At 38.7% G+C, this 22,742-nt stretch overlaps 1 protein-coding gene across 1 annotated transcript in view; it reads left to right on the forward strand.

Moving 5' to 3' along the window:
• LOC133984718 (inactive N-acetylated-alpha-linked acidic dipeptidase-like protein 2) overlaps nt 1-22,742 on the forward strand; it is a 354,227-nt gene that overhangs the window by 241,790 nt on the left and 89,695 nt on the right. The window contains exons 12-13 of the mRNA XM_062424175.1: nt 7,599-7,604; nt 17,470-17,559. Of these exons, the coding sequence (XP_062280159.1) occupies nt 7,599-7,604; nt 17,470-17,559 (96 nt within the window). The remainder of the gene's footprint in view (nt 1-7,598; nt 7,605-17,469; nt 17,560-22,742) is intronic.

The raw sequence follows: 22,742 nt of genomic DNA on the forward strand, positions 1-22,742 counted from the left end.
GTCACTGTATAATAGCATCAACTCATTTCCTCCTTTGCTCCACTTATATTACTACAGCTACTACAGGATGCAGTCACTTTTCACCGGCTGCTTAAGCTGTTGTCCTCCAACCTTTGTGGTCAAATTACGCTAATTCATGAAAACAATAATCAGCAATTTGCAGACTAATTCCAGGTGTTAGCTGTGGTCACGCAATCAGACTTTGGATCACCCATGGTTTAAGTACAAATGAAGATTTATCAGGATTTGAGTAACACGTACGCTCTCATCCTGGATATCTACTGTGCCCATTAGACACAGTTAGCGATGGTTTGCTGCAAATGTTCACTGGCAGGGCTGACTGTTTAAACTGTTCATTTCTTCAGTTTATTTTACAAGCATGACTGGCTGCCTAAACTCACCATACACCCCCCCGTTCCCTTTCTCCCCCTCCAGCAGAGTTTTAAACCCCCAGTTTTACAGTGAGGGAATCCAATTACATCCAGCACCTGGAAAGACAGGCAGGAAGAGAAAAAGATAGACAAAAGGGAGGCTGAAGAAGAAAAAAGAGGGAAAAAATCAATGACAATCCAACTGAGGTGGAACTAAGCTTGACAACGCAGCTCCTTTCTCTTCTTTGCACTCGTTTTGTTTTTTCTCAGAGTGATAAAAAGTGTCTGACTGGCTAGGTGTTTATTTCACATGAACTCACCCACATTAACCTCTCCCACACTGTCAGGGATTTTTTAGTTTCTTTATTAGGAGCTAATGGTAATACTAATAAGGGTTTTAGTGGCTTTTCAACTCTCCCAGCAGACCGATTTCGCAAGTGTTTTGAATGAATTCAGCCAAATTAAAGATATCAACTGTCTTTTGTCACCAAACTACCTATTAACACTAGCCCAGCATGGCTCCAGACCAATGAATCACTGTGTATGCCCCTAATTTTTTGTTCATAGACTTAAAAAGGTCCGGCACCCAGTTGGAGAAGCAGTCGACCAATCAGAGTCTTGTTGTCAGGATTAAGAATAGGGATGACATCCTCTTATCCTTCCTTCCCATCTTTGTATTGTGTTCAGAGGTTGTCCAAAGACCTCTAAGGGAGATTACCGATCTTGTTAAGTGAAGTACAGGACCAAAAGGAGTCAATAAGAGACCCAGTCAGGATGTTGCACCCTGCACACAATGGAGTCACTTCAAGATACATTTTGGGAAGGTTCAATTTTGAAAGATAGAGGTTATTGTAAATTGTAGAAGCCCATATTTAACAGGGATGAGTTTAGTCTTGTTAGGATGTAGTTTTAGGTGTTTTTTATCAATCTTAAGGTGGGAAGTCATCCTCAAAATGGTCTTTATTATCTAAAGAGGTTTCTGACACAGAGGCATTATTCATTTATATAAGCGGGTAATAACAGCCTTGTCACTAGGATTTATAGTGAGGATGGTGAATTCACAAAGAGCCAGTTGTCTTTTAAGAATATTAAACGCTATAATCACAATTCACATTAGCATTTGTGAGAGATGGCTATAATGAAGTTCAGCTATCATATTTGTACATACAGTCCTATATGTCACAGAGCATTTTGTCACCCTCAGAGACAGTTGTCTTTTAATTAATACACAGTTGCCCTTTTTGTTCATTCATAGCTCTATCTCTGTTTCTTCCCCGGGGTTTTCTTCCCGTCTTTATCTGCTGAGAATGGGAACGTTAAAGGCCGAATCACAGCTTTGCTTTTGATAACATCTCCACACATGCTAGGAACCGGCAGTTGAGGAGCTTCTCACACAAGGATTTAACAAAGGAAAAAAGTGTCACACAGTGCACATAGTCATAAGACAGTATAACATGAGAGTGTACATTTCTATTACAAATGGTAAAATTGAATGACCCATCTCTCATGGAATTATTCAGACACATTAAAAACAAAACAAACATTCTGGCATGTTAACCCGCCATCATCTAGCAAAACCTGACATATTTAATGCTCCAGGGGATATCTTACAATGGAAAACACCACCTGGTAAGCACAACACGATATATACAAACCCAAACAAGACTAAATCTACATCTACATCCATTATTTGCAAAAAAAAAAAAAGTGTATTTGATGCAGTTCATAAACTTATAGTCTGTAATGTGTCTGTGGTGTAACGAAATATCGTTGATCCGTTGATAAGCATCACCCCCTCATGGGTCGGCATGCCAGCAGAGCGCAGGTTCATTGCAAAATGTAATTTCTCATGAGAGGCAAAGTTTTTAAAAAACTGCTGTAGCTACAAGTCTTGCACAGACAGTGCGTGACTCACAGGGATTTTGAAAAGCAACAACCAAACCAGCCTCTAATGGGTCTTAAGTGACATTTGCAGGTATATTTAGATGCTGTTTAATGTACTGCAGCTGAGCAGCTGCTTACCCATGTAGCTACTAACTGATGTTAGCCGTGCTCTTTTCCCCAATTCATGTTTGTTTGCTGGCTCGTTCAACTAGCTAAGCTGCACATCAAGATGTGGAAGTTATGAAGTTCTGATGGTGTGGACACAGGCTATTTTTTCATTCAATGCCATGTTTAAAGCAAAAAGGTCTCATGCCTCACACTTTAATTCAACAACTGAGTGAATTTTCTTTATATATTTCATGGTTTTAGTTAAAAATTGTACATTTTCAATGTTGTTTTCTTTTCAAGACCATGGGCAAAATTTTCTTGCTTTGATGAAAAAATGATCTGATCTGTGACTCAAAACCTAGATAAGATGATACGATCAGAACTGCGAGTTTTGTGATCTGTGACACCCTTATTAAACACCCGAGACTGTAGGCATAGATTCTGAGGAATTTATGTGTCATATGTTACTTTTCTCTTTTTATTCCATGCTTTAGAAAGAGATTCAGAACATGCAAAAACATAATCAAAAAGGTATTTTAAATATGAATCATGATTCAAAGACAGTAAAGGATTAGTTCTCCTGCTCATTCAGCTCACAATATTCCCAAATGATTTCATCTTCAATCCCCCTTCTGTATGTTCCAATATGTAGTGATGATCCACCACATCTTAACTGTGATCTCTGACCTTTAAGTAAGTTATACTTAACATATTTCTCACATCTGGCCTTGCATCATTACAATCCCACCCACAACACGTGTTCATATTCATGAGGTCCCAAAAAGATTCAAATTGCCCAATTATGAACATGTTCATTCTTCTGAAAGCTTTTGTAACTCAATATTCCTGACACACATCATCTAAAACAGGATTTTAGTTTTAACCATAATACCTCTCAATGTTCTACTTTTACAAGTCTGCTAGAACTGATGCACAATGTACAAAAGACCTACTTTCATCTAGGAAAACACAAGATGCTGAGATTTATCTGTAAACCTGTAAAGTTGTTTCTCACCAACTCATAACTGAAAACTACTTCATTATTTTAACACATGTCAGCATTGTTTGTGAGAGCAAAATAATATCAGCACAAAGAAGAATATTTACAAGTACACAGCCACATAATACCCTTTTCCCCAGCTACTTTACCTCTCCTTCAAAAAAAGCTTTAATAAAAACAGCAATGAGAGACATTGCTACAAGCACGATGTTTAAAAAATCTGATTCATGCACATCAGAAAAAACATATCCTAACATTGTATTTAAATTTTTATCTTTACAGAGGCATTGAAAATGAAACAATCCTACACCAAACTTTTCCAGCAAAGGTGGAAAGATACTCATACCAGACCAAAAGGTGTGCACAGCAGTCTTTTACAGGGTAGTCAACATACTGTTGTTCATATGGTGTAAAAATATTCTCAAATGTGCAAAAAATGTACACTTACTTTAAGGAATCAAAATCAGACTTGATCTGGTCTGAAATAAGAATTTCAGCATGTGATTAGGAAATCCTCACATGTTCCTTTCATTGTCAAAATGTACCCTCAAATATATAAAAGTGTATCTTTTTCCACAATAATCCACTGACACACATATTGTAGTCTGTGCTAAAGAAGAGTCTTGTGGATTTCTTTCATGTTGGATTTGAAGTGTCTTCACCTCTCTGTTCTCTCAGCTCTTACTTTCATCAGTTGTCACAAGGGTTCTCTATGTGGATACCGCCGACCCGATAAACAACACATTACTGATTTCAGACACAGCAAGCATCACTTTGTCAAAAGCCTCAAAGAGCCTATTCCAGTCTTTTAGGTTGGGTTTAATGATGTGTGTTTACAGAGTGGGGGAAATAAACAACTCTTTTTCAGGGTAGACTTTCATCAGTTCTTTAAGGCAGAAGAAAGAGTAATTCCTGGATACTACATCATTTCAAGGGAAAGGAAAGTTATTTTCTGTATAATTCCACCTCTAAAAGATCAATCAGATGTTTCATTTTGAGCAACTAAAGAATGGACTGTGGCTCCCTGTGGACATGCAGAGATTTTATATACATTTCATGAAATTTATATCAGTTCTGTGACTGAACAAAACCTTAATTTACAGATTAGGTATAATATTAACTCACAAATGATTCTAATGTCTAAGTTTACTACATAAAATGCTGCCTATACAACTTTAAAACAAACCAAAACAGCACCAGACAACATATACACTATATAAACGTTATATTCATTACCAATATGATACTGATATATCTGTGATAGGCCAGTATTGGCTGATAAAATCAGTCAACCGATAGATCAGTTGTGCTTTAGTGTGATGTGAAAACTTGAAGATTCTAGATCGTATTTTTAAATGAGGGGGAAAGAATCAATGTTGAGGTATTTTTTTTTTTTGTTTGTAGAAAAAACATTCATTTGATGCAAATTATTACTCAGAGTATTAGAGTATTTATATACTGTAAACATGTCTGAAGGGGACTTTCAAGTTCTTTTCTCATTTTATGAAAATCTGAGTAGAACACACAATACACCTTTTTTTGAACTTTTTAATTGTACTTCCTTATTATGGCTAAAAACATACAAAAGTAAAATTTGGACAACTACATAAATATCCCTTTTTTTCATAGTTGTCATATAAAACGTCCGAATTATGTCAGTTGATCTTTTGAATTATAATCATCAAATATGTAAATATCATAAGGTGAGATTGTTTGCTTCATGTAAGCTTTTCATCAGCAGAATTAAGTGGACTGGATGAATGAGCAAACACACTGAAGTTTATGTAACTTTATGTAACCCAAAAGGATCATTTTGAAGTGATCTACTAGAAAAGTATGATACAATGCCACTCAGTGTCCTGCATCATCACTTCAATCCTGGACTTATACTTAGTACATACAGTATATTTATATAAAAACAATATATTTTGAAAGCCCTTGATATTGGATACAGATCCGGTCCCAGCCCAACACTTTACAGACTTTCCATTCTTGGTATATAAAAGAAAGCCTTTATGCAGTAAATTGGAAAGAGCGGTTATATTGCCTGATCTTTAACAGACTCTCCTGGCTGCCCTTAAACTGGCAAACTACCCCTGTGGAAACGGTGCAAAGTCATAGTTGAAAAATCGGAGACAAAAATCAAATTCAACACAAACACGGTTATTGTCTTTTCCAAATATCTATAGCCTGTAGCTTCTCTAAGGCAAAAGGTTTCTTCTCTTAGGTTCAAGGAAATAGATCAGCTGTTTCTCCCTGGTTGGCTTGATACTGACAGGATATTGTGGCAAGGGAAGCTGTTTTTGATCTTTTCTTCCTTTATTATTATTTGATATGAAAGTCTTGTAGTGACAACATTACAATGCAGATTGTCTATGTCACCTGATGATTTTCACATTTTGTGCACTTTTGGTTTATTGCTTTACTCTGCTGCTTCTGAATAGATTATTGTATTTAAGTCAAAGTATCTTTAAGAACTAGGTTTGGTGTCAAAAGTTATATTTTTCTCACACAAATGATTTCTAGAGTCGAACATATATAATGATTATCTCTGCCTATTAAACAACACCCCAAATATACAGTTGTGAAACACATTCCTGGCTATATTCAGCACTGCAGGACTTGATGTGTCTATAATGTCTATGAAAATATAACAAAGTAGAGCCAGCAAGGATAGATACATGTTAGTATAAGAGCTTGAATCCAAGCTCTCAGGGTCGATGGGTGATGTTTATGCAATGTCAGTGCAGGGTTTACATTCATTCCAGGCAACACAATATTTACCAGTACATAAAGGGCTCCGAGCATGAGTACACATTTGTAAATAAAAGTATATTTCACAATGGTTTTCTTTTTTTCTCAAGAGCATCTGGTTTGAAAGAGGACATGCTTGGGTTATTGGTGGTATACATCTTTTGGCTCTAAGCCATTATGTCCATCATGCTCAAGAGACACTTCACTGTTGATGTGTATCAGAAAGGCTAATGTTGACTCAACATTTTGTGTTGTTGGAGAAAGAGAGAGAGCAAAACCGGATATTCATTCAAGATAAGTATAAATATTATAGAGTTCTTCACAACAACATTTCAATCAGAGGTCAAAGACAGGCTCAGTTTTATTTATAAGTCCAGATATCACAAACTCTCTAACCAGCTAAGGAAAATACACACACACACACACAGAATGACATCAGGATGTTCATCCAGAATGGACAGACATGAAACAGAAGGGTCATATTAAGTCAACCAAGCAAATTATGTTCAGTAAAAATTGGCATTATCAAGTAAAAGCTTTTTTATTTGTACAGTGGTTCAAATGACTATGTGTAATATAAACAGAGCCTCTCATCTGAACCCACAGACAGAACCCACAGTTATCACCTTACTCAGTGTGTGTGACCACTCTGATAAACCCACTGTACACTGCCTGGCCAACACCAAACACTTAATGGCTGGTGAACTTAATGAAGCATTTAGCTGCAAAAGAGCCAGAGTAGAGCCAGGAGTTGGTTGAGAGCAAAACAAACTTAAAAGGAGATGGAATATTGGACTTCTTTCCATGTAGCCGGAATCACAAGTACTCCAACAACTGCATGAGTACACATCAAGCAGATGCATTGGCCATATTGGCTTGATGGAGTCATAATGTGCTGGGGTGCTCAAGATCTTCGGAAAGTCTTGTGTCTGGTTGACGATGGTTTTTCTTTGCTGAGTGTGTATGTCTTCTATGCAGTGGAGCTGTGCAATTCTTTCCCGCTTCTATTTTGAGCATTCCATTGGACAGCTGGTGGTCTTGGAATGTGTCTTTGTGTTACCTCCATAGACTGTATATAAAATGGACGTAACGTCTGTGACGTCACCCATTGGTTTGTGGACTGCTGCTTGGAAGCGAATAGTTTCAGATCTGGGCAGCGCCATCTCTAAAATTTCCGGTGCATGCTGGGTAAAAAAAAAAACACGGATTCTACTTATATGGGCATCAGGAGGAGCACGAGGCGCCCTCCTGAACCTGTGAACCAAACAACCTGTCAATCACAAGGTAGCCACGCCCTAATGCATACCCTGCTTTATCGTCACATATAAAATCAGGGAGGCCAACATTTCCCAAATGAACATCATACTGCATTGAAGAAGGCTTTAAACTAGCGATTGAGACCATAAACACATTTTGAAAATGTTTACTGAGGTTAGGAATCAAGTGAGAAGTTGGTGAATTCTCCATTGACTTGTATAGAGACTGAAGTCCTTTTGACACTAAAACGGTTGCCCCCTGGTGGCCTTTTGATAGAATGCAGTTTTAAGTTACTTCCACGTTCGCATCATTTCAGAGGACCGGAACTCCTCGCCTGGTTACCTCTGTGAGGGCTGCGACCAGTTTTGTAAATCCATAGAGAAGTAGGTAGCAAAGGCAAAACACCTCACTAAATGTTCACCCTGGCAGAGAACAACTAAATGAAGATTTAGCTGGTCTGCATAGCAGTACACAGAGCGGGCCCATGTTTCCTTCATCAAGGTCTGTACGCTGCAAACATGACAGTACCATCATATGTTTGTACGATCAACTTCCTCAACTCCAGTGCACTTTTGCTGGTGTTCGAGGGGCCCACCACAGTTTTATCCTTCACTTCCACAAACTCCAAAAAAACATTCTGTTGCAGTATTTTTTAGAAGTCTGTATCTCAATGCAAGCTTCAGTTGTACGCTGATGGTCTAGTGCAAGGCACATCAGTCGTTTCATGTGCTTAATCTGCATTTATTCCATTTCAGGATCCCCTCCTCTTTGGGTACCGAGGCATTTAAATTAAGTTTTTCTTCAAGAGACAGATTTTCAGATATGTGGTCTATAATATAACGTTAATTGTTCATTATGACTGCAGTTGCTCTTTTCTGTTTTAGAAAAATACTTACTCGCCTGTGAATGACAACCAATAACTGGAGATCAAGTAGCAGTCAGCGTCATTTGGCTGTAAATTTGTGTTTGCCAAAGGCTTTAAAAATGATCAAGCCTCAAATTGTAGAAAGATTATAAATGACAGAAGCAACCGAGGATTTTTTTTTTTTAGTCATGCATTTATCTTGAATTACAGTCATTTAAAGTTACTCAGCAGGGTACCACTCAAACCACGTTTTTTTCTGCCCACCTGTCCCCAGTAGTCTGCTGGAGACAACAGACCGAAAAATGTTCAAAACAAAAAAAACTTTTTAGTACAAACCAGTAAATGTGTATTTGAATGCATGCTAAAGTATTCTATACTACCATGTTTTGTGTTGTGTAAAAATACTGTTTTCATCATACTACGGATAATTAAATAGCAAGAGGAAGGAGAGAAAGCAGGGGCAAGCTTAAGTGCTGAGATCAAGGCAGAGCGAGAGTCTGTACTGTGAAAGAGAAGCGAGAGGTAGATAAGCGGTACAAAGGGCCCTAAGTACAAAGTGAATGGAACTCAGGTATCTTTGATCCTGACTATCTCCCTCTTTGTTTTAAAGCTTTAGCTCTCTGAAAACCCTTCATCATGGCCCTGTGAAGTAGAGAAGAGAGTGCTTGATTTGACCTGCTGCTTAGCACCGGGTATCCAAGGCTAACGGCAATGTACTGTACTGAGGAAGCAGAATCAGAAAGCATCATGGGGAGAGGTGCTCTACAGTGTGTATGTGCAATGTAGTTTGTGTGGGTGCTGTGGGGTTAATGTTTTTCAGGTTACAACTCATATGATATGTAGCAATTTATTTATTTATTTTTTTGTTAGCATGAACTATTATTATTTGAATGCTTTACTGTTAATATAGTGTATGTATGTAGGAGACAAACAGTCCTTTAACTGACCTGATTTCAAAGTTGGTAAAACTTTTCTTTTTTTTTTCTTCTGGCTGAAAACACTCAAACTGCACCAAAGTCAGTACCAAGATATATATCAAATGTCTTAGTAGATCCTGAATCCATATTTACAGCTGTTTGTAGGCTGGCCCTTGTAAATACAGTAGAGTACAACAAAGTGAGTACTAATCACCCATCATAAAATAATGATCCAAGCAGTTTCCAAAAGTTATTCCCAATATCAACAGCCTGTAGCCAGCCTTAAATTTTAACATCAGCTCGGGGCTAGCCACTGATGGTCTAGTGCTTATGGGTGTTTGTGGAAGGCTGTTAATAACAGAAAAATGAAACAATAATATTGCATTCTTTGAAAATGATCAGTGCTTCTAGATGAATTGATCAAACATAATGTACTGTTGCAGCTCATTTTGCCAGGTGTTTTAGTTTTCTCTCAAAAAAGACATTTTAGCCTCAGTTTTGTCATGCATACAGCTTTCAACATTTTTTTGTTGTTTATAGTTACCATGGTTACAGGTGTCAGTTAATTGAAGTACTGTTCATACTGTTCTCAGTAAACTGTCTGTTTGAGCGAAACATTCCCACTCACCTAGCATTAGCATTAACACAGTTAGCTGTACTCCCTACTCAGTGTTGGGCAAGCTACTTGGAAAATGTAGTGAGCTAAGCTACCAGTTACTATACATTAAATGAAGCTTCACTACACTGAAGCTACCCACCAGAGAAATGTAGCAGGCTAAGCTACAATAAAATGGAGGACAAATTGTAAATAACTCAATAACTTGGTTGAAACCACAGGAGCAAAATAAGAAAGACCTGCATCAAACAGTAACAGCCTGGTAAAAAATGACAAGTGACGTCAAACACGGATTTAAGGAAACACATTCAGGTATTTCCCAAAGCTAACCAAAACAACAGAAACAGACACTTGTCCAGATACGGTCATGGCAATTCACGAGATGAACTCGGACTACACTTCTCTCCCCCATCCTCTGTCATTGTCCCCTGCTGCAAACATGGTCCCTACTGTGCAGCAGCTGATCGTTCACTCACCTGTTCACTAAAATACTGTTCACATATTAAGATAGTGACAAATTCTCTTGTGAACAGCTGGAGGGATATTTTGATGGTTGACTGCTGGCATTAACCCTGTAATGTATTTATTCCTCTAGATGGCAACAGAACAGATGGCTGATAGTTCACTTTAACCATTACTTTAGCTTACCTTTTTATAAATGTGGCCATGCTGCCTACATGTTCTCCTTGTTTGTTCAGCAATTTGTTGTAGTTCTAGTTTTTACATGTTACTTTTTGGTTTTAGTCTCATTTTCATCATGAGAAAATGTCAGAATCATTAAATTAATACTTTTCATTGACAAAACTCACACTGTGCTGTCGCCTGAGGTTATGTTTTAAGGCTGAGTTTTTAGTCATTTGCAGTATTATAAATGTCAATGTTGATTTTCTTCACTTTTGGGACAGAACTCGGAAGTTCCAGGTCACTTCAGCTCTCTATCTTCAATGATCTAAAGAAATAATTTCCTGAATGAGCAAAAGCATTAACAAGGGCTTTATTGTAAGCCATCTTTAAAATAGGAAAAGTGAGATTAATGGTTATGTCATGATTTTTAACTAAAGGCCTCTGGATAATAATATATCAGTAGAATAACAGTCAAGTAACCAATCTTCTGCTCTCATAGAGTAATAATTACAATACTGCTTTAAATTGAGCAGACAGTTATTAGATATTATTAAGTGTGTGTGTGTGTGTGTGTGTGTGTGTGTGTGTGTGTGTGTGTGTGTGTGTGCGCGCACAGTCCACCATGCATCTTTTAAGCACATCTGTGTCTATGCATGTGGGGAATCTGCATTCTCATGGTCCGGGTTTAATCCACTCATTAATAATTGTAGTAGAGTATTATCCATAGAGTCCAGTGGAGTGCGGAGTATGTGTGATGTTGGAACCCTTATTACTAATATGGATAATTTTAAGAACTTAAGGGTTTTACCAACAGTACCATAAAGCTTAAATAACTGCAGTTCTAGAAGCAGAAGTAATACTGAATTATCAAACTAAATCAAACAAAATATCCTTAAAAAATAGTTTATTTATTGTAGTGTATCTCAAAACAAGTTGTCAACAATAATACCACCAAATGTAGAGCAACTTATAACTATAAGTTAAATTAACTGTACATTCACTGTTTTGTGTAATACCATTTTTTATTATTAAGTTGCTGTCTATTGGGAGGAGAAAGCACCACCACTTCAGCTTGTCCTGAGTCTCTTAATGTACATTGTAGATGTTATATTGTTCAATCTGTCTTGGGCCATACTAGCCCATAGCCAAGTCCTGTAGACACTGGCACCACCAACAAAAAACTGATGAGAACCTCAACTTGGTCAAACAACCCCCACATCTCCACTGGCAGGACCTCTGCTGCTTCACCACTACTGCTGGCCCAATGCAGTCTTACTTTTGCTAAAGTGCTTAAATAAGCCGCTGGCAGCTGGAGCTGTTGTGCCTTTTCCTTCCTCTGGGCTGCTGAGTACCTGCTCATACTGCCGTAAAACAGCTATAATAGCAGAAGTATGCACAGTTCGCCTTGTTGGGCATAGTGGCTTCACAGTGGTCAGATGTGTATTTTCGGACGTAGCAATGGTTTCAAACATGCTCTTGAACTTTCCTGACCTGCCAAAGAGGATGCCTAACTGGTGGATCCAGGAAAAAAAGTCCTGGATCAGTGTGGAGGCCGAGCAGCCAGCCTGTGTAATCAGATTGATGCAGTTTGCAGTATTGCTTGTGCACCTGTGTACCTTCCTGACATGTTGATACACCATCGTGAGTCTTCCCACATAAGCCAGACATGCGCAGATTGAGCCTCAACAACACATCAGCTGCCACCTTTGTAATGTCCTGGCCTGTTGTCTCAGACACCCTGTATAGCCCAACAAATTGATTGTGTGGGACATGGTCATGGTCCACGTAGCACAGTCAGACACGCTCCTGGTTAGCACCAGAAACACCCAGAGTACCATCAACAATGATGAAGATTGAACAACCAGAGTGATGCAGTTTGCACCACCATGCACACAGAGGTCTAATGGCTGCTGCCTCATCAGTATTGCCTTTGCACCTGTGTACGTTCATGCAATCTTTGAGGCATCATCATAAGTCTTCCCACGTAAACCACACATGGACAGATTGAGCTTCAACAAAAAAACAGCTGCCACCTTTGTAATGCCCTGGCCTGCTGTCTCAGACACCCTGTATAGTTTAACAAACTCCTTGTGTGGGACAAGGTCATGGTTCACATAGTGCAGACAGACACTCTCCTGTTCTACACCAGAAACATCCTGAGTATCATCAACAATGAAAATTGAACAACGGGAAGAGACCTAATTTCAGTTGTGATGCCTTGAATTACTAGCCTGGCTAACGCCAGACCCTACCACAATTGAGGTAGGGTCTGGCGAGGAGCCGTTCATTTCCTCGTTTTTGAGGTGGGATCAACGAATGTCGATCAAATGCTTCTGTACGCTACTGGACAAACTTACAGCCAATCATATCAACGATAGACAATGACGTATTCAGAGCCTGTAGGGAGCAGTGCGAACACTTCCTTTTTATGAAGGAAAAATCATGTAGCACAAGTTTTTGTTCTATTTTCAAAGTGAACTTGCCTTCCAATTTATTTAGCACACAATCTACTGCTGCTTGGAACGGTTGCTGCACCTCCGCCATACTGGATGTAAACAGAGTCGCTCTACAGTCGTCATCGTCTTGAGCCCGCGTTCCCGTTCTGTGATTGGTTCCCTATATCAGGCGAATATTTTGTCTTGGTGGCCATGCTAATTTTCTGAGCAAAGTGGAATGTCGCTGGAAAGAGAGCATGGGTTTACCCAGGCTATTGAATTACTGTATTGGTTATGATTTTCACAATTACGCTAATTTCAATTTCATTTATACATGCAGTATGAAAAAAAAACAATTTACCTAATTACATAGAGTAAGTTAAACTTAAATATTATGTTATATAAATATTCATGTTACCATTTCCAAAAGATGAAGCATTTTGGTATGAAAACCCACATTTTTAATTGAACCAGGCATCTTGTATCATAAATACATGTCTCACATTTTTAACAAACCAAACTGCTTAAAAACTGCCATGTAATTTCTGCCCATGGTTGACCACAGAAACTAACAGCATGTGGGAATCTTACAGACTCAAATAGCTCTTAAAGCCTGTGGTACTATATAATCTATACAATCTATACAATCACTGTGGTTGTTCTGGCCAGGTCCACGCCAAACATGTTGGACCCCATCTGATTCAAACTCATTTATTTTGGTTTTCATGTGACAAAAGAATGTGCTGCCAATTTTCATCAGGATTCTTTTTATGGTCTTTGGCAAAGTTTAATCTTTCAGTTCTGTGCTGATTTATGGGCAGTGGTCCTTAGAGGTTGTCTTGCGTCTTCTATGGTTTTTAATACAGTGAGAAAACAAACAAACAAAAAAGGGTTATTTCCTTTGATGACAGTGGAGCTGCCCTGAGGGTGGGTTAGGAGAGACCTGCCGGCAGACCCCTCTCACAAATTCTGAGGCCGATTCTGTAGGTAGACCAGCTGTGCATTGGCTCTACACACACAGCTATTACTGAACCTATTTTATTGCACAAAGTGGTTACTAAACATAAAACCAGACAGCAGAGAAGGTGTTAACATAGACAGAAATCGCACACGCAGCATATCCTTCATGCATTTATTGTAGCCTACAGACATTGTTGCTTCAGTTCCAGTCAGCTCACAAAAAAGTGAATATGCATATTTTACAGAAAACTGCATCCTTACACTCTGTTAACAGTTTGTTCCTTTTACATGAGAAGCATCTTGATTTTCATTCTCGACTGGTGAACCCATAGCCACAAGAACATGATTTCAGTTGTTGGTGTGGAGGGGCTGACTGTTAAACGACCCCTCCCCAAAAATGTCTGAGTAAATTAAATAAGTGATCCCGTTGCAGCAGAAACGATAAGTGTGTCTTCCCATTAAGAGAGACGCTGTGCCCATTTACCCATGAGGTACAGCAGTGTAACTTCATTGATTATTTAAATCTCCCGACACGCTGACAGGATCGGTCAGGATCTAATGTTAATTAGTGTTCTCTGTTCTTCTACACATCCAGAAGGTCACACACACAGTCCAGGTCCATATGGTGAAACTGTTTGGAGTAAAGCAACCATCCTCCTGATAAATCCTGAGTTCCATCAGAGCTTTCTAAAAAATTCATTTCAGATGCTAAATGTTTAATTATGTTCCCCCTGTCCTGTCAAGTTGATGAGTACAGTGTTTAGTGGTCAGGCTGCTGGAGACAATTCTAACTGGCATGTGTCAACCAGGTCCATGAGCCGCGCATCTCGTGCCCGATTCTTTTCCTCAATCCACTATCTTCACGCACAGTGTCCAGCTTGTACACAACAGTGATGGTTGCCTGCCAGGTCAGTAAGACCAATAAAAGCTAAAGTCTCACTAAATTATGAAAGTAGTCTATGGACACACACCAAAATTATGTATTCAAACACACAACATTATTTTACAGTCAAAAGTCTAATGGACCTCAATCTGAGAAAAACACAAAACAAAACCTACATGTCTGCTGACCAATATATCTATCTAGCAATCTAACAATTAGGTCAACACAGTTTGTTCAGTCTATTTTCAAACACTTTTTATAAAGGCATATTCATGAAGGGAGCAGGAAGTGCTTCAATCCAGTAAAAAGCTTCCAGAGATTAATTTCACTCTATGTGTAAACTGATTTGTTCATTCATTTATCATTGTACTGTCTCACTCATTCAGTCATTCACTAACACTTAGCCACTCTATTCCTAGTGGTGACTCACAGCCACGGTGCTTTCTGTAAGACCAGTTTAATCTACACGAGAATGCTTCACATCTATGACATTGTGTGTCCTTTTTTTTATCAAAACAGATTTACTGTTTGTCACAGTCATGACAAATATAATGTTCATACCCCTCAGTGCACAATTCATGTGCCCACCCTTCACAGAAGACACACTTCCCCCCATTTCTCCCCAGGGACAGAGGAGGCAAAATCTTCACTGCACACAAGGCAATTCTCAGAGGACTGATTCGTTTCATTTTTCTTTTTCTTTGAACTCAAGATCTTTCCTTTTGCCTTGAGTGCCAGTTTTCTGCCTTTTCTCTTCTTTTGCTTTTTTGTATTGCCTGTATGACTGGAATGTCTTTGAGGATGGCACTTGCTGTCCTCCTCCTTGCCTTGGCAACACTCTTGTCCAGCCTTTGGGAAGGGCCTGACCTCAACAGGGCAGAACGCAGGAGTGGGCATAGAGGGGCCTGGAGTGGGCTCAGAGGGGTCAGCATTAGCCACGGACACAGCGGCTAGTCATGGCCTGTCTGTTGGAAAGGCTGTGGCAAAGTCATTTTCACTAAAGATTTCAGAATTGTAAGGCCAGGCATCTTCAGTGAAATGTATCTAAAGCCTGAAATGATATTTTCAGGGGTTGCTGCCTGTGGCAAGGCTTTGCCAATAATGCCAGTTAGGTCTTTGATCGTTGATTGATACCTGGATGGGTCTTCATCCATTGGTCAAAGTGCATGTTAACTCTACCCTTGAAAGAGTGAAACACTTGTATCCAGTGGCTGGAGCTTGTGGGTGCAGTGAGGCGGGAAGGTCAGCAGCAAAATACCATGCTTCTTACAAAAATTCAGTGCAGACACTGACACATTGGACTCCTGCAATGGCTTTGTATGGTGGACAAAATTGCATAAAAAACTAAAAACTCCTTTTGCATCCATCCTGAACCATTGGCTAGTCCAACAGATCCAATGGGTCCGTCACAAATAAAATGTGTGCATGGATTTTCTTCTGAGTGAAGAAAAAGAAAGGCGGAATAGAATTCTCTAGGCTACCTCTCACACCAGATGTCAGGTCCCAATCTTTCCCAGTCTTTTTGGAGCGATTATCATTTCTGTGGCTTTCATGGTTGTAACCCCTGTTTCATCCATATTACAGACTTATTTAGCCTCAGAACCTTCTGCTTGTTGAAGCTTGAGGCCCTTGGAACACTTTGCTCAACCCTGTGTAACTGTAACTGTAACCCTGTAACTGTTTCGAATCTAACCTTGCATTAGGCAAGCCAAGACCAGTCCTGCATTTTTAGCTTTTGACAGCAACTTGAAACTTCAAGGTTTCTTGGCCCTTATCAATGCTCCATAAATGAAATTATATTATCAGACTAATTTCAACTGTACATATTAATGATCAGTTAATGGCAAAAATCTATCAAAGGAAGTAAAATGACATATGTAAATGAATAACTGAATAGAAAAGGTTATTGTCCATTCATGATGGGTATTTAATATAAGGAGACACTGAATACATTACATACATTATTACTGGTATCATCAGGGATACTGGAGGATCTAAACCTCAACTAAACACATCTCCAAACTAAACAACACGTAACTACAGCAGCTACAGTGTGACTGATTTAGGTTCAACACACAAGAGTTGCCAGATACTTGTTGGGATTTCAGAGCAGAAATGAGCGTTTGAGCCTTTTTGATATTCTTAGCTGCCTGCAACTTAATTTGAATTCATGAAAAAAAGAAGTTGGGAAGAAAAAAAAACTCTACAAAGGGAGCACAATGTCTTTGTAATGTCACAAAACAAAGCATCTCATTGTGACTTCAAAGTGTGCTGAGGTGGCAGTGGGGTAGTTGGGGCGCATGCATCCATAGTTACAGGACTTTGTGTCAGCATCTAGGACTGAGTGTGTGTGTGTGTGTGTGTGTGTGTGTGTGTGTGTGTGTGTGTGTGTGTGTGTGTGTGTGTGTGTGTGTGTGTGTGAGTTTACACACATATAAGTGTGCATTTGGCAGCAGAACAAAACGTTCTGGCAGCTCAGTGGCCCTGAGAGCATTTACTGTTGTTCCCTGTCAGAAACGTGACAGGTCACTCCACTTCCTTCAGCTCTTAGAACAAAACAGAACAAACTAGAATTAAAAAAAAAAAAAAAAAGATAAGAAAAGAAAAGCGAAGAGAAAAGGGGTAAGCTTTTGTCTCACTTCTGTTTGGCTTTTAAATCTTTGTGGTCCTACAATAATGAAAATGTTTCTAAAAGAGACAATGATTTGACTTGAAAGAACAGGACAGGAAACAGAGGTTTAAAGCAGAATGCTGTGGATTGATATGTGTTTTTCTCTTCCTCTCTTTCATCTCAGACTACCAGTTTCCTGTCAGAGGCTCAGTTTTCTGCTGAGTCACCAGAGACCCTGGACCCACTCTTCAAGTTCCATGAGACCATTGCCAAGGTAGGGCTGCCTTCTCTATAGCCTGTATATAGATGTCATTACTTTCTAAATGCCATCTAAGATTGTAACAATACTAACAGTCTGATGCAGTTGTATACTTAATTAAACATACTGGTACAGTAGGTTCAGAATAGCCTGAGCCTGTTAGCCAAAATAAAAGCAGGGAAAACAGAAGAGGCAAATTCATGCAACAAAAATTTAAAGCACCAAAATAACACTCATGAGGTAAGTGTCAATCAAAATGTTGCACCCATTTTCACAAAATAAATATCAGGAGTTAGAGATAAACATGTGGTGATGCTAATTGTCCAATCAGGTCCCATTAAACCATTACAGAAGAAGACACAATGAGATGACAGAATTTAAACAGTGCCAGTCAAGCCTCAAATTATAAAAATCCACATAGAAAACATGATGGAAATATGACATGTCTGTTTGTTTTATGCATTAACATAAGTAGCAGATTGTACACAGACTGGGATTTTAGGAAATGGACTATGATTTAATGAGCTGCTGAGTGGCTGAAATGTTTGGCCTTCATGAGATGGCCACTATGCTAATATAAACAATTAAAATTGTGGCTGGGCTAATATCACTAACATATTCAAATGTCTCATTTTAAATACAATAATGTGATAGTTAATTAAGTTAAAGGAACAATTCACCTAAAGTGAACAGTTCATACTTATTTATTCAGGCTTAAGTCAACAAAAACACCAGTCGACCTTTTCAGAAAGGTTCATATCAGCATTCGTCTTTATGCTGTTGCCAGGCAACCGAAAAGCCAGCCGTTGTCAGACACTTAGCGTGTTTAGCTGATGAAATTAGCAGGGCCATTAAGCTAAGTAAAGTATGAAAAAATCATCATCTATTTTAGTTGTGACATTCAAAGCTGGATCCTATTCACTGATAATATGAAGCAGTTTATTAGTAGTTACCTTACACAGCAGATCTAATGGAGATGTTCATCAGAGAAAAAGCACATTCAGTTCTCCAAAAACTGGGAATTGTGTAAAAGGAGGATTTGAAGAGTTAAAAAAAAACTGCTACTGCTCCACCTACCTCCACAACTGTGTGATCATAGTTTCATTATTTTATCCCTTACTCTTATAAAAGTTTGTATTTTTCTTTCTTTCTTTTTGAGTGGCCTCTCAGATGAAATACAAACAGCTTACGCAAGCTGTTGCCAAATTAGGATTCCTACCTCAGCCAACAGATTGGTCCTTTCTTTGTTTTTTTAATAACTCTGACTGTTAGGAGGAAAACTCTCATTGCTCATAAATGCCACCAGTTCACCACAGCTATTGCCACTGTAGGATAGCTGTCACAGTTTACAAATTATATAAGCCACAGTGACATTTTCATTATTTTCTTTTATAGAGGCCCAGCTCTAAATGAAGACACTTCATTTTGGTGTGTCCTTACCTTGGCACTTCATATGAAATTACACTCAGTTTGAGAGTACCGCCGTAGCAGGAGTACTGTGCTGCCAAAATGCACAAACTGCTAGTGAGGATAGATCAACCTGTTATTGTGTGTTCTCAAGTGTTCGACACATAAACTAACAAAGAAGACTTTATTCAGTCCTGTAGTGAATGCAGCAAAAGACAGAAGTGTTTTAATATGGGTGAGCAGGATGTGTGGGAGAGAAGAGGAAAAGTTTGTATTAAACAAGCTGAACCGGCTGCCATCTGTGTATTTAGACTCCTACAGCATTCTGTCTGCACTCTACGCCTGTTTGATGTATGCATGATTCACAGTATGACTGTAAATGTACTATATAAGCATATACAAGTGGGGTGAGCATACTCTAGCACCTCTTTTCTCTGAGTCGAAGCCCTGGCTGCATTTCACTACATATCAGATGTTGATGAAAATATGCTGAGTTCAGTCTTCAAATTTTCTGAATGCTCCTCTCATTTAAACACAACCAACCAACAAAACTATTTTAGAAGTGTTTATATCCTCACTCCAAATCTGTGCAATATACGCTCAAAAACTAACATCTGAGTAATTTGAGATTGATTTGATCAATTGTTCAAAACAAAGTCTACTGAAACATTTTTGCTGCTATACTAAGATGTTTGTAATTAAAAGTATACGTTTCAACATAACAACATATATGTAATTAAATTGAGAGATCACAAAGTCATTTAGGATTGATCAAAGTGTGTTCTGAGGCACCAGTTATTGTGTTAGTGTATGCTAGAAGGATTAGCTTTTGTGTGTAAAATCAGCTGTAATGCCCAGCTGAGTGTTGGTAAAGTTGACTGTGTGAAGAGTTTTGAATATGTGGACTGGAGAAGTATGTCCCCTGTAGTAAACTACATAAACGGCCTTTCAATCCATCATCATATGACAACATTTCACATAACATAACAGCATGTTAAATAAACTGGTATCTGCCAAAGATTCTCCTCTTAAGGAGCTGCATAAAGTATTTAAAACTGATAACTGGCAGAATCCAGTTGTGCCACTAGCTAAACAAAATAGGGTTATATGTGCTGATTTTAATTGTTTTAGTTAACTTTTTTTTTTTTTTCATTTAAGCACCCGCCAAATACATTAAGACATGCTGGAAACAACAATCACACTGAGTGTTGTGGCCTCTAGTCTCTAGAGGTTGTATTGTTTCTCCTGTCTTTTCTTCTGCAAAACAGGTTTAAATGGCATCTTTGTGTGTGTGTGTGTGTGTGTTTATGTGTGCATTAACAGTATCAGCAATGTATATACAGTGTTATTGTCCACTGTGCAAGTGACCTTCAGGTTCATCCCATCCTTGCTATAGATGGTGATTGCTTGGCTAAAAGGCCAGTGGTTGGCAGCTCATTTTTCTCTCGTGATGTTCTTTCATTCGACACCTCCTTCATTCACCTGCTCAGGGAAAAGGAGCAAACTTAACGACCTCAAAAGCAAGAGGGGAAAAAAAAGGACAGGTCATTCCTGTGACTCACATTTTGTTTAGTTGTGAAGCGATGTGTCCTCAAATCCTAGAATATGCTGCATAACAAGGAGCTTATGCTGGAAAATGGATGTATTGACATTAGGGTTACTGTAGTTTAATGCCATTGTTCAATAATAGCCTATTGGATTGAAACTGCTGACAGAAAATGTATTACAATAGTATGTATAATATATGCGTGTGTGTTTACCACTTTTCAATGAATAATTAATCTGGAGAGGAGAAACATTTGCATATATCTTCCTGCACCGTACTGTATACTGTAAAATCATTGTAGATGTATTACACTACAGAAAAATAAATTCAATCATAATCACATCTTAAAAGTCAGTGTTGAAGGATTCCAGGCAATGAGGATAGTTTCGACCAATCTACATGAAATGTTTTGGAAAAAATGAAATATAAGATGTGGCTGCTGCTGCTGACTGGACCAAGGCTTTTTTTTCACTTAGAGCATAATAAAACTAAGATGACTGTAAAGGCCATCTTTCACAGTTTCACAGAGATGTAAAAGTTAAAGTTGGGGTATTACAGTATGTCCACTAGCTTGTCAAAGGATGTATTAAAACCATAGCAAACACACAGAAGTCGTATGTAGTTTTAGTCCTTCTCACCACACAGTCTGTGATCACACACCAGTGATGATATGCCACGATGTCTCTTTTGACAAATGTATCTGTCGGCGTTCACAAATGGCGCCATTATAGAAATGACTCCCATCAATCAGCCGAAAGCTTGGTACGCTTCTCCAAAATGGTCCTTCTTATCTCTGCAATGTTAGTTTGCCTTGTTGAGTATACAGTAATGTGTTGTCAGGAAGCGGGTCTTTGAATCACAGTGACTGTCCAGAGACAGACGCCTAACTGAGGCCATTTCCATCTCCAGAGTTTCCGGAGAACTGTCTCGGATTGTAGGCTAGTAAGTATTTAGAAATCATTTAGAAATGTTTTGTGCCTCTAGATTAGTTTTTTGTAAGGTTTCCTGCAGTATCAATAACTCTTCATAATGACAATATACTGCATTAGGTTTAGATACCACCCACAAGTATACCCTCAATGTTCCTGAATGTCAAATGTTATGATGCTGTTGCAAATTTGACTGAAACACCAAAAGGTCTCAACCTTGCATTCAAGAAGTCTTTCTTCATGTGCTTCACAGAGTAGTAGAGAGTTCTGATCAATAACCCTGTTTTTTTTTTATTCCACTCACCTTTAGCAAAGACCAGGTAGAGTCAGAGACACACTTTTTAGGGAGCAGAAGGCAAAGGAAAAAAGAAGAGCGAGTCCAGGTGACAGGGAGATTAATTGACTGAGGCAAATAAAGGCAAAAACACCCTCAGAGGAACTTCAAACTGCTGGCAGCTGAATGGTTTTCAGTGTAATACTGAGAAGACCGTTGTAAGGTCGGAAAGTTGTTCTAAATACAAGAAGGAAACATAGTCAGGACTGACATTTTATAAATCACTGCAAGTGTAGAACACTATTTGAAGGTTGGCAATATAATGCATTTAGGAATTCAATAACTGAAACAAGTGTAACCGCAAACATGGAGGTATTTGGAGAGCATCACCAACCATAATCCTTAGTTTCAGCCTAAGCATGATGGGGAAAATCTCTATATTTTGCACCCTCTGCTCATCACATTCCACAGGTCTTTGTTAAAATCACTAGTTGTTTCCAAACTCTTAACTTTTGAGAAAGTGGTTAAAGGAGTGGACTTTTGATAAAGTGATAGAGGAATGTCTGATCCACATGGAGCCATCTCAAGATAAGCCAGGCCAGACTCACAGCTTGTTCCAGGCAGGATGCCTCCATGGAGGCCGGTGCCTTCCGGCTGACTGGAAGAGGTCCTCTCCTCCTCAGGTGTTAGGTATTGAACAGGCAGCAGTGGCTGACCCCCTGCCTGTCTTGCACCATTTTTTTTCCAATTCTGCTTTATGTAGTTCTTTTGGGCTTTCCTCTCAGTTGCCTTCAGATTTTTTGAGTAGAAGTATATTTTTGTCATTTTTATCCATCTCTTTCATTTTTAATATTAATATCACCTAGATGGAATAAGTCTTTTCCTAGACTCTTTGTTTTCAGTCTCCAACTTACCTTTTTATCCCAATTTTTTTCCAGTAAATGACCATAATGTAGTTCCGAATGTTTATATTACATACTCAGTTTAATGACTTGAAATCAAATAATTTTGGCGTTTTGCTTCATTATAATTAGTATTTGTA

This window comes from Scomber scombrus, chromosome 8 (assembly GCF_963691925.1).
Source record: "Scomber scombrus chromosome 8, fScoSco1.1, whole genome shotgun sequence".
NCBI classification, from domain to species: Eukaryota; Metazoa; Chordata; class Actinopteri; order Scombriformes; family Scombridae; genus Scomber; species Scomber scombrus.